Raw genomic sequence first — 12,432 nt, 5'->3', positions numbered from 1 at the left:
TCATGGCTGCAGGGAGGGAAAGAGCAGGGATGGGGCAGGGGCAGGTCCCTGCCTATCCCTGCCTGTTCCTGCCTGCCCCTGCCTGTCCCTGAGCCCTCTCTTCAAGCTCTGTGGCAGAATTTAACCCCTGGGGAGTAGGGTGGTGCGGGTGAGCACTGTGTTCATGCCCAGCTGGGGTTCCAGCACTGGACCAGCCCTCCCTGGTCCCTCGCTGCACCCACCTCCCCGGGTGGGTCTTGGAGCCTGAGAGCCTTCTCCTGTGTAAAGGCTTTTGGATTTCAAGCTATTGGTCTCTTCCATGGTCCAGCCAGCCTTCATCCCTGAGTACATCACTGCCATCTCTCTGTCCCTCCTTTGCTCCTGCCTTTGCCCCGTGGCTTCCATCTCTGTGTTGGGCTGGTGCCACCGTTAATGGGTCCCCAGCACCAAATGGACAACAGGCTGCTGCTGCTGCTGGATCCGGGAAGTTCAACTCACTTTTTTCCCCTCATCTACCTCTCTATATTGTAAATCTAAACCAGGCTGCTCCTACCTGCCTCAGCTCCCACTTGCTCCCAGCTTGACTTTCCTGGCTGCGAGGAGCCCACCGTGCATCGCTGGGCACAGCGCTTCCCTCCGGGAGCTGCCTCATTCAAAGTCACGGCACGGCAGCTTCTCTTTGATTTCTTTGTGTCAAAACTACAGGTTTTACCAGCTTTCTCATTTTCCAGAGTTGCCTCCAGGCTTCGTGGGGGTCATTCCCCCGTTCAGCCCCTGCTTAGCCAACTCCCTGCCGGGTTCTGCTGCCAGGCCCTGGAAAAGATGTTTGTTTGCTCTTCTTCCAAGAGTGGGGAACAATAAACACCGGCCAGATCAAAGTCCAGTGCTCAGATGGGTGAGAGGGGTTTAAATCCCACTCCTGCTGGCGCATCCCAGGTGGCTGATCTGTCTGTCAGCCCCCCCTTTCCCTCGCATCACATCACGGAGGGGTGGGAGAGGAGCAGCCTGGAGGGGTGGCCTTCAAAGGGTGTCCACGAGGCATCGTGTTGCTATTTCAGTGTTTTCAGCACTTAAATCTGAGTGGGAACGCTGGTGATTTTGGGGGCTGATAACGGAGCCTGGATCCAAGAGTTGGGGAGGCAGAAGCCACCGGGCTGATGGAGCAGGGGGAGCCAGGAATGACAGCATTTCCCTCTGCCAGCTCTGACCCGCTCTCATTCCTGCTCTTCACAGTGCCAGCAAATTAAAGCTATTGCCTGGGAATCCTCATACAGCTCCCCCCCTACACCGTTTTCTTTTTGGCCCTTTTAACCTTCTTTCCAATTTTTTTTTCGTTTCTTTTTTTTATCAGAAGCTTTTTCCGTGGACTGGTTGTTTAATTTAGCTTTAACAAAAAAAACCCCTATAGTTTCCAGGCTTTCATACCAGCATCTAAGCTTGGCTTGGGGAAGCGGCGCTGGGCGGCGTTTCGCCGTGGAAGTGTGTGTAAATACCAGCAGTCTCTAAGCAGAGCACAAGTAATGTTTTCTTCCAGGAATATCAAATCACGGAGAAGAGATACCGCCAAACACTTGGAGACGCGGGTTGCCAGAGGCAGTTGTTTTCCTCATAAAGAAATTTTAGTTTGATGTTTTCTCCAATCCAGAATGAAAAAAAAAGGGGAATATAATAAAATATACAGCATATAGCTTGCTGCTTTATATTTGCAGCTGGGGGATTAAAAAAAAAAAGTGGTGTTTTCTCCTATATATTTTTATATATATATATATATATAGTTTTGTCCTATATTTGTATATAGGAGTGTTTCTAAGTTGTCCTTGGGTAAGATTGATGCCATCAGGGGGTGGCCACAGTTGTCCTGCTTCTTCTCAGCCTTTGGTGGCAGACACTAGGTCAGTGTGGGACGAGGTCCTGGCTTGCTGTGTCACCAGGAGAGGCACAGAGGCTCCTGTCCCTTGGAGGGACAGTCCCCCAAGCCTGGAAATACCCCAGCCTTCCTCTGTACGGAGGTGTTTGAGGATGAGGAGGGGGAGGAATCGGGGTCACACCAGAGTGTGGACCTACCCACGCACACCGCTGCCCGTGCCACCTCTCAGGCCACCTCCTCCTTGCCTCCTGGCAGGCTTTTTGGCTCTTTGGCAGCCCCAGGATGCTGAGTAAACGCTGTCAAAGCCCCGTGGGCTGCCATTAGCATTTTCTGTTTCACAGCAGCAGCCCAAACCCTCCCCTTTCCTCCCGACAGCCTGGATGCCCGGCCGCAGCCATGGTGACAGAGACCCTCTTTGAGCTCTGCCTAAACCAAACGCTGTTTCTTCTGTTTCTCTAGGTTAGAAATCTCTGTTACATGGTGACGAGACGGGAGAAAATGAAACACACCATTTGTAAACTCCAGGAGCAGATCTTCCATCTCCAGATGAAGCTTATTGAGAAAGATCTTTACCCAGGTCAGTACCATTTACCAGAGCTGCTTCTCCCAGACACTCTCCCTGCTGTCCTCTGAAGCCAAAGGCTCGTGCCCAAGCCTCAGCCCCCACCCCAAGGAAACCAGAGCTGCCCTGTCCCCTGCCATCTTCTTTAAGTACGGTTCGTATGTTGACCCTTTGCCCATCACAGAATCACATGAGGTTGGAAGGGACCTCTGGAGGTCCTCTAGTCCAACCCTCTGCCAGAGCAGGTCCACCCAGAGCAGGTCCCACAGGAACGTGTCCAGGTGGGGTTTGAATGTCTCCAGAGAAGGAGACTCCACCACCTCTCTGGGCAGCCTCTTCCAGGGCTCTGCCACCCTCAAAGTGAAGAAGTTCCTCCTCATGTTTAGGTGGAACTTCTTATATTCAAGTTTGTACCCATTTCTTCTTGTCCTGAAGGACATCTCCAGTTTTGCCCATCTCCAGGTTTGTTCAGAAAAGCACAATGAAGCCATACACTGGGTGACTGGAGTGTTGGAGCTCCCGAGAATCAGTCAGAAAGACCCAGCTTTTGGTCAGAAAGACCCAGCTTTTGGTTAGGCGGTGATGCTAAAGCAGCGTTTCGGTGACTGAAGTGGAGCTGGAGCTGTTTGGGAGGAGGTGGCAGATCCTGGGCACGGGGCTGCTGGTGTTGGGGCTGGTCCAGGGCAGCTGGCTCCCTGGCACGGGTCAGCAGCCCTTGTGTTGGACTCGGTGCAGATGCCTTTGGCTCTGTCAGGAATGGAAGGTTACGCTGCTGGTGGGATGTCTGTTGCTCCTTTAGCTCTGGTCGGCTGCAGTTTTCTGCTCCACATCCCTGTTTGTGGAGAACATCACACCACAGAACCTTTGGCACCTTTTTTTTTAAGGAACTGAAATAAAGTTGATTCCCTTCTGTCCTTTTTTTTTCATTTTTTCCTTTTTGCACAAGCGGTGCCGGAGCCCAGAGCTCCTGCTCCCTCCTCCTTTTCCCTTCGGTGGCAGCTCAGACCAAACCCCGTGGCTGCAGAACAGTTTTTCCAGCAGCAGCATCTGGCGCTTTGGCAGGCTCTTCCGACGGTTGTTGTGTTTGTGGCTTTGGAGTTGCGTTTGAAGCCATCACATGGTTGGGGTTTCTTCAGGAACCGTCTGGGCTGAGCTTTCCTTGACAAAAGTTTCCTTTGACTGAAGTTTCGGAGGCTGGGAAATGTGTACGTTGGGATGTTTGTGACTTGGAGCCTCTGCAAATTCCTCTCGATGGCCAGAGCCAGGCAGCAGTGTGGGGCAGGAGTGGTTGGGACCCCAGGGATTGCTCTGGGGAGATGTGGGTCCTGTAAATCTTGCTCCCCGTGACACAGATCAGTGATGCTGTGTGTTGCTCTCTATGTCCTTGCTGAACCCAACGATAACACAAAACATAAAATGGTGTTCCTGGCTGTTCCCACTGATTGGAGACCCCACGATGCTCATCCAAAGAGCTGTTCCCTGGCACCTGGGGATTCTGTGCTGGGTGGTGCTCCCAGCAGTGATGCTGCTGGCGGCAGGTCCAGCTGGGGATAAAAATGTGAATATCGGGTGGATAAAAAAGAGCAGCAATCTCAGATCCTGATGGCAGTTGCTGCTGGGCTCTGCGGGTTTTCGGGGGGGACCTCAGGATGCTCTTCAGTTCAGCTGGGCAAACCCTCTTTAACTTCTGCAGCTCTCAGGAGGAGCCAGGCACAGGGTCCTTTGCCAGGAAGGGGTTTGGAGCTCACCTCCCTTGCAGACGGGGTGTTAGACAGCTGGAAATGCTCCTGGGGACCTGCATTCCCCAAAATGCCCTGGGGAGTCCGACCACTGGTGCGTGCCCACCCCTGGCTGTGATGCAGTGATGGGGTGGGAGGTGGCAGCTCCTCCTGGGACCCTCCCCGGCGTGGTGAGGATGCCAGCCAGCAAGGAGGAGATGTGTTGGGGCTCTGCTGCTTGTATTCTGGGGCTGTCTGCTCCACCGTTGTACCATTGCCCTTCTGGAAAATGTTCTGTGTGTACTCAGGGAAAAGCACCGCTGCCGTTACCGTGTTGTTTCTCCTGCCTAAAGGTGAGTGATAGAGACAACCCGGTGGAGAGAGGGTGTCTCAGGCAGGGATTGGTGTGCAGGCTGGGGGGTTGCTTCATACCTTTTGATGGAAATGTTCTTCTACCCCAAAACGGCTGGTGTTTGCCAATTCTTTTTCTACTCTGACCTGACTGAGCTGAGCTGCTCACCTCTCTGAGATGGGTTTTTGGGTTGAGCCTGAGCAGGGACTGGTTGAGCTGCTGCCAGGGAAAGGGTCTGGCTGTGGGAATTTGGTCCTGGGATCTCCAGGTGGTTTGGGCATCTGGGTCCTTCCCGTGTCAAGGGGACATTAGGGACCCAAGAGCCTTTTGGCATTGATGTGTAGGGTCTCCCAAGTTGGGAGGGATTCCCTTGCTGGGATGTAGCATCAGGCCATAAATTGTGATCCCAAATGTGGGAAGAGGGGATGACCTGGCTAGGGGTGACAGTCACAGTGCAGGCAAGCACAGCATGGGGCTGTGGTCCTCCTGCTGATCTCCAGGTCCTGCCCAATGGCAGGGTGGCAGCACAGCACGGAGGGGTGGCCAGTGGGAAGGAGATCAGAGAAGGGCTCAGCCTCCATCTGCCCCCTTCCCAGGGCAGCTACACATCCCTGCCCGTGCCACCCCTGCCTGGCAGCACACAGCAGAGCCGTGGAAAGGAGCCTTGTCCTTATTTTCTGCTTCAGCTCCTAGCTGTCTCATCCCAGTCCCATCCCAAACACGCACCGTTACAGACCCCGATGCTACCAAGTGCTCCCAGCACCCACACATGTGCTAAACCACCCTGTGCTAGTTGATGATACTTAGAAATAAAGATAATTGGCTCCCAGTGGGACCACAGCTATGGATAACTCACCACTGAGCTTCCCATCACTACGAAGCCCTGACTGGTTTGGAAGTGGGGGAACAGTTCCTGTAGCATCCCCTCCCAACCGGGCTGCTCTGGGGTTTCTTGGGAGAAAGAAAGAAATCTCCATTATTTTTGCCTGGATGAGGCCAGTTTTTAACTGCTGTGACAGTAGTCATCGACCGACATCTGTTGGGGTTATTCCAAAGATGGTTTTGGCACAAAGGTTTTTTTGGAACGGCTCCCACAGTAAAACTCCAAACTGGAGGGGTTTATTTTTCCCGCTGACAAATGATCATTTAAGCAGGAGATTTTTAATAAAATTACTGAGGACTGCCTGTGTAAAATGAACCCACCTCTCTCTCCCCTGTATTTCTCTTGCACGGAGTGGAAAGTAAACACTGTCTGGCTTTGAAACACGGCTACTATTTTGACAAGTTCCTCTTCAAAAAGTCCTGCTCGGGTTTCTCTTTAGCCGCATTGTGCTGCCTAAACGAAGTTAGGTTTTTATTTTGTAAGCGGGGTGAAGAATGTGTCTGCCTTTCTCCAGTTACTTGGCAGGAATGCAGCAAATAGCGATTTTGCTTTTGCTTTTCTTCCTTTTGGTGAGTCCTTGGGTCAGGAGGGGCTTGGCAGTCCCGGGACTGTAAATCCTCTGTAAATCCAGACTCGGGCAGGTGCAAAGTGAGTTCCCTCCCCTCCTCACTCAGTACATTTCCACTGTCACAGCAAGTGGGGAGCAGAGGTGGTTCCCTCAGATCCATCCACTCCACGGCCCCTCCACTGAGGCTGGTTTTGCAGGTCTGCTGCCAGCTGACACCCCAAACCAACTCCTTTCTTAAAATCCTGGCTCCGAGAGCTGCGCAGCTTGCACGGGTTCAGCCCACGGGCCAGACTCTGAAAAGTCTTACCTCCGCTTCCATCAGCCACCCACCTTTTGGTTTAAGGGCAATATTTTTCCCCTTCTGAAAACTAATAGAAGTTTTAGCCTGGACTTCTGAGGGAGGGTGACCCGACGGAGTAAGTAAAAGCTGTTGAAGTATTTTGCTTGGCAATACGAGTCGTGCTTTTATAGGATATTTGTCCCGTTTACCCAAGAGGAATAAATCCAGTAGAAGTTCAAAGCCATTTAGGAAATATTGATTTTTAGCTGAATGTCTCCATAGCTAAGAGTTATATCCCTGGCTTTCCATAGGCAATGCTGGTCATCCTTCCTACTCCATTTACTTATGCTCAATAGGCTGCTTAAGTTTTATAGCTCTGGGGCTTTTTTCACCCCTGCACGGTATGAGCGTGAGCAGTTACTATCACTGAAAGGTCAAATCAAATCAAGGTCTGCTTTAAAACACTGCTGGTAGGCAGCATTGCTGTCAAACATGCTTTGCAGCTGAAGCCCTCCAGGAGATGCTCTTGTCAGTGACGGGTGACACACCACTGGGTTTGGAGGTCCCCATGTCTCCTGGAAGGTGTCTGAGCAGGGTTTGGGGTTAATCCCTTCAGCGGCTCCCGCAGGTCCTCACCCCAAAGCCCTGCTCCTGGAGGACATGGTGGTGGCTGTAGGGTCTCCAGTGAGTTCCCTGCCTTCAGTAGGGCTGCTCCTGCGCCCACCCTGAGTTCATGTCCACAGCCCAAACCTCTTTTTTTATGTAACCTCCAGGATTCAGATTCTCTTGACTTGTAGAGACCTTAGGCTACAGTTGGCCAAAAAGTGGCCGCTGTTCTCCCTTTGGCTTGGAGTTGTTTGCAGCTCTGGTCCAGGTCTCCACCACAGGGGTGTGCCCCAGGGGAACTTGCTCACCGCAGCATCCCTCGTGCCTCGTCTCACACGGAGTTTTCCTCTTTTTTCTAAAAAATGCCAGAACAAACTGGGAAGAAGACAAAGGGTAAGAAAAGTGACCCGAGAAGGAAAGGAAGAGATGGTAGAAAAAATAGTCCTGAGAAGAAAGAGAAAAGGAAATCAGTCAACGAAACTGTGTTGGGACAACTGGGTAAGTCTGATTTTATGGCTGCAGAGTTGACCCGTGCTGCTGGAGGCTCCCTGTTTCGGGGAGCGGGGTTTAGAGTCCCAGCCCCTCATCCCTCCTTGCACGTACACGGTGGAATTGCACCCAGGGCCGGGGGAGCTTCTTCCATCTCTCCCTTGTGGGCATCAGCCTGAGTTACCGAGCTCCTACAGGAGAGACCCTGTTGGAGACAGGGTCCCTGGTGGGGCAGGGGGTGTAAAATCCTCCCCCGCAGCCCCAGGGGGTTGGGACACAGTGTTACAAACCCTGTGATGTGCTGCTGAAGCGTGATGTGGCTTTGCGGTGATAAAATCAGACTTACCCTCCCCACAGAAGGGCTCTTCCCCCGTGTCTTCTGTGCGGTGCCCCGATGGCAACTGCGGTGCCCAGGCCGTGTGTTTTCATGGCATGGACCATCCAGGAGCACGTGTGGTCCAGGAGCATCCAGGAGGCAGGCACAAAGCACAGCCAGGCTCCTGAATTCCCTCAGGGGGGGTGAGGAGATCCAGGCTGGCTCTGCAGATGCTTCAGCCACCTCCAGCTCTTCCCCGTCAGCTGCAGACGGGGTAGTTGGGGGGGAGTGAAAAAAAAAAGAGCAAAAAGGTCTTGTTTGACCCAATCTTTGACAACTGCATCTGGTTTTTATATGGAAATGGGTTTTTGTTTTGACTTCCTCCGGCGCTGTCACCTCTGGCAGCATGTGGGGCTGGAAGTGCACCGGTCCCGTGGGGCTCTTGGACAGTCTCGGGGGGCTATAAAACCCTCCTGGGGGTACAGAGAGTTTCTGGGGGAGGTCTGGGCCACCCTGCCTTGCTCTGCTTTGCCTGCTGCTCACCCCAACTCTGCTGTGTGACCTTCCTCTCGAAGCTGTTGGGTTTTAGGCAGGAGCCCCTTTGGAAACGGGGTGTTTGCTCCATCCATAACACCAGCTCTGATGCCGAACCTGTGGGTTTCTGTTACGGAGATTTAAACCCCATGTGCATGTGCAGGTAGGCGCCTTCCCCATTGCTAATTACACCCAGCCCAGCCCACAATGCTTGCTTTTGCTCTCAAAGATAATTATTCGGAAGTTTTTCGGCTTCTTCCATCCCAGCCTGTCATCTCTGCCTCCTCTTCTTCAGTTTTCACACCTCTCGAGCATTTGGAGGTGTTCTCAGACCTGCCTCCTGCCCTCCTCCATGCCTTGCATGGGAATGTGTTTTCCACCCATGCTGGGGCGGGTTGGGGCTCAGCATCTTCGCTGCAGAAGGATGCTCCGTTTAGATTCCAGGAGATTAGTGGAGTGTTGGATGTGGGGGACCACTCGGGTTGTTGTGCTGTGACCTCAGTAGACCCCAAATTCAACATCAGTGCTGGAGTAAACCCCCTTCTGTGCCTTGATGTGGTGTGTTATGGTTGATCTTACCTGTTCACCTACAGGAGAGATGGGGAGGGACTCTTGATAGGGGAGGGGAGCCATAGGACAAAGGGGGAATGGTTTTAAACTGAAAGAGGGGAGATTAGATTAGAGATTAGGAAGGAGTTCTTTGGTGTGAGGGTGGTGAGAGCCTGGCCCAGGTTGCCCAGAGAAGCTGTGGCTGCCCCATCCCTGGAGGGGTTCAAGGCCGAGTTGGAGGGGGCTTGGAGCAACCTGGGCTGGTGGGAGGTGTCCCTGCCCAGGGCAGGTGGAACTTGATGATCTTTCAAGTCTCTTCCAACCCAAACCATTCTATGATTCTGTGATCTTTTGAGTGTTTCTCTGGTGCTGGGGAGTTTTCAATGAAGTTGGTGGCAGTGGCAGTTCCTGACTTCTGAGCCATCTTCTCCTTTTTTTTTTTTTTTTGTTTTCCAGGCTTGTCAACCTCCTTCCCCATCGACGGGACCTTCTTCAACAGCTGGTTGGCGCAGTCGGTCCAGATCACCGCCGAGAACATGGCGATGAGCGAGTGGTCCCTCAACAACGCCCACCATGAGGACAGCACCCCCGGCCTCTCCGAGGAGCTCCTCCAGGACGAGGAGACCTTGCTGAGCTTCATGATGGACCATTCCCTCCGGTCCCCGTTCAAGCAGAGCGAGGCCACCAAGAAAGTGAAAAGCAGAACGAGAACGAACACTAAGAAAAAGCTGCCCAGGAGCAGCCCCCCAGCCCTGGGTGGAAACCACCCGGAGAGCTCAGAGCCCTGGACTAACAACGCCAGCGACTTGTCGGATGATGCCACCAAACCCTTGGCTCCCGATTCCAGACCGGGCAAGTCGGAGAAAGCTGGGGTGAAGCTTCCTACCGACCGCAAAGGCTCGGGGGAGGCAAAAAAGGCGGCCAAGAAGGGTTCTCTGCCCAAAGCCGGCGAGTCTCACCCCCCGGCCGGGGCCAGGGGCTGCCTCAGCATGGAAGAGGAGGAGGATGAGGAGGAAGAGGAGGAGACGCCGCGCTGCGCTCAGCCGGAGCCCAGCCCCAAAGTGCCTGACTCCGTAGGTAGCCCCAAAACCCTGGTGCGGTTCAAATTACCAAAGGAGAGCCGAGGGGCTCGGCGGGGGCAGCCCCCCAAGGCCGAGGGCGCCGGCGGAGCCTCCTTGCGCCGTTTCGAGGCCGAGACGGACGGCTACTTCTCCGACGCAGAGATGAGCGACTCGGATGGGGAGCCCCGGGGCGGCAGGGCCCAGCGAGGCCAGCTGGATGCTGCCGGCGAGGACATCGTCAGGATGAGCATCCTGGCCTCCTAACTCCTCCTTCGGCCCCCCGCCGGCTCCACGAGGCCTCGAACCCCAGTCACAACTGCCATGTCCAATTCCTGCCTGGTGTCACAGCTCAAAAGGGGGATTTTTAATACGTGTATATAGTTGGAAATTCGGCACTGTTGTCTTTTCTCTTCTCTATACGCCCGAAATCCAGCTTCAGCTTCACCGACATCGATGACCCTGACAGCAGTGGGCCCTCCCTGGCTTCCCTAATTTTCCCCCCACCCCCATCCTTGCTTCCTGGGAACACCGATGCCAGGGGGGATGCCGAGAGGGTGCCGGTACCCGTGCTTTCTGCAGGGATGATAGTTTAATTAATGGGCATTATTTAACGAGGGGCAGATTTCCGCCCGGGATGGTTGCCCCCGGAGCAGGGAGGGTACGGTAGTGACCAGCTGCAGGGGGGGGGAAATCAACACCCGCCTGCCTGCGCGTATACGAGGAGGCAAAATAAGAGATACTAAAATAAATAATGACTAAAGCACAAAAAGCTTATTGGAGGAAAGCGCTTGGGGTGGAAGAGAGCAATGTTACGTTTCTATTTTTAGGAAAAAAAAAAAAGAAAACAACCAACCAACCACACCCTCGGGGATTATTTTTCCCCTCACCTTTCCATCCGGTCGGGATCCGTCCAGGGGCCGGGATGCAGAATTTCTCCCCGTCCCTGCCCCGTGGGATGCTCTGGGGCCATCAGGAAAACCCAAGTGATTTACTCAGGTGAATCGATCAGTGAGTTTGCGAGCTGGGAAATGGGAAATGCGGGGCAGGACGGAGGAGAAAAGCATCCTTTTAAAAGCAGGGTGAGGAGTCGGGGGTGGTTTAACCCCGGAGGTTGAGTGAAGTTTCTTCTGCCCCTGCTTCTCTCCCGTGGTCCCACCGTGAAATAAATCCCCTTTGCACAACAAAATCCTTAGCCCCGAGGGTAAATGTACTGTCACGAGGGGAAATGGAAACGCTTGCCTTCGCCATTCTGTTTTCCTACTAAACGCTACAATGGAAAATGGTGAATTTATTCCTCCCCATCCTTTTTTTTTTTTTTTTAATTATTATTCTTATTCTTAAATCCTGGTTCCAAGCTGTTGACTTGTTGTGGGAGGGTGATTCACAGAAGCTGACATTATAAATATTACAATAATTTAATGCATAAAATGTCCCCAATAAGCCTTAAATGTTGTTTAAAAGCCCATGTTACCTACGAGTCAGGCGAATTTCCATGTTTGCACTTAATTGCACCATTACTTCGGTTTTGGCTTCAAAGGTCACAGTTAAGTCGTGCTACGTGTTTTATTGGAGTGACCCCAGTGTGAGCTCAGGGAACAAAAAAAAAAAAAAAAGGAATTCACTGAAACTTTTGTTGTTGTTGTTTTTTAAAAATAAAAAATGTTTTAAAAAAAAAAAACTAAAAAAAAAAATATATACAAACCAAACCTGGGACACTTCTGCAACCGGTTAAACCCACCACTAAACAAAAAAAACCCTGCAATTATCAAACCAATCAGTCAAATAATTTTGTGGATGCCAAAGAATATTTTGACAGTCAAGCAGCACAGCCAGAAACCGGAAACTTGTCATTACGGAAAAAAAAAATAAAAAAAATTAAAAAAAAATAAAAAAATTGGAAGTTATTTAGCAACAAAGGACTAAAGACACAACTCATAACACACTGCTGCGGCGTTAGGTTCCAAGCTTGCTCCGAGGGATGCTGCTGCTCCGAGACCGCATCCTGCCGTTTTGATTTTCCGATGCTTTTTGCTCATTTCACTGTGAGCTTTTCTGTTTTTTTGAAACTCTGGAGACTCCTTCGATCGACGTTTTTTAGAGTAGTTCATCTCTCTCTTATCAGCCTTCCAAAGTCCTTATTAGTGATGAAATTGCAGCAGAGATGGGCGACGGCCAGCCCAGCTCACCCCAGGCCTCGGCGAGCGGTGGGGATTTTGGGGGGGTCGGACACCCAGCTCCCGGCCCCAGCTGAGCCCCACATGAGCCCAGCTGAGACTGACCCTGCCTGGGAGGGGGTGGGAAAAAAAAAATCTTCCTCAGATGGGAGAAATGTTAGCAGGAAAAAAAAACAAAAAAAAATTATCAAACCAATCAGTCAAATAATTTTGTGGATGCCAAAGAATATTTTGACAGTCAAGCAGCACAGCCAGAAACCGGAAACTTGTCATTACGGAAAAAAAAATAAAAAAAATAAAAAAAAATAAAAAAATTGGAAGTTATTTAGCAACAAAGGACTAAAGACACAACTCATAACACACTGCTGCGGCGTTAGGTTCCAAGCTTGCTCCGAGGGATGCTGCTGCTCCGAGACCGCATCCTGCCGTTTTGATTTTCCGATGCTTTTTGCTCATTTCACTGTGAGCTTTTCTGTTTTTTTGAAACTCTGGAG

At 51.9% G+C, this 12,432-nt stretch overlaps 1 protein-coding gene across 1 annotated transcript in view; it reads left to right on the top strand.

Annotated features, from left to right (window-relative positions):
- JADE2 (jade family PHD finger 2) overlaps positions 1-12,112 on the top strand; it is a 94,751-nt gene extending 82,639 nt beyond the window's left edge. Inside the window, exons 10-12 of the mRNA XM_014947945.1 lie at positions 2,306-2,423; positions 7,185-7,313; positions 9,160-12,112. Of these exons, the coding sequence (XP_014803431.1) occupies positions 2,306-2,423; positions 7,185-7,313; positions 9,160-10,028 (1,116 nt within the window). The 3' untranslated portion in view covers positions 10,029-12,112. The remainder of the gene's footprint in view (positions 1-2,305; positions 2,424-7,184; positions 7,314-9,159) is intronic.
- The last annotated feature ends 320 nt before the right edge of the window (positions 12,113-12,432 follow it).

Source organism: Calidris pugnax, unplaced genomic scaffold (assembly GCF_001431845.1).
Source record: "Calidris pugnax isolate Ruff unplaced genomic scaffold, ASM143184v1 scaffold27, whole genome shotgun sequence".
NCBI lineage: Eukaryota > Metazoa > Chordata > Aves > Charadriiformes > Scolopacidae > Calidris > Calidris pugnax.
The sequence above is the reverse complement of the archived record's forward strand: the minus strand, read 5'-3'. Positions and strand labels throughout refer to the sequence as shown.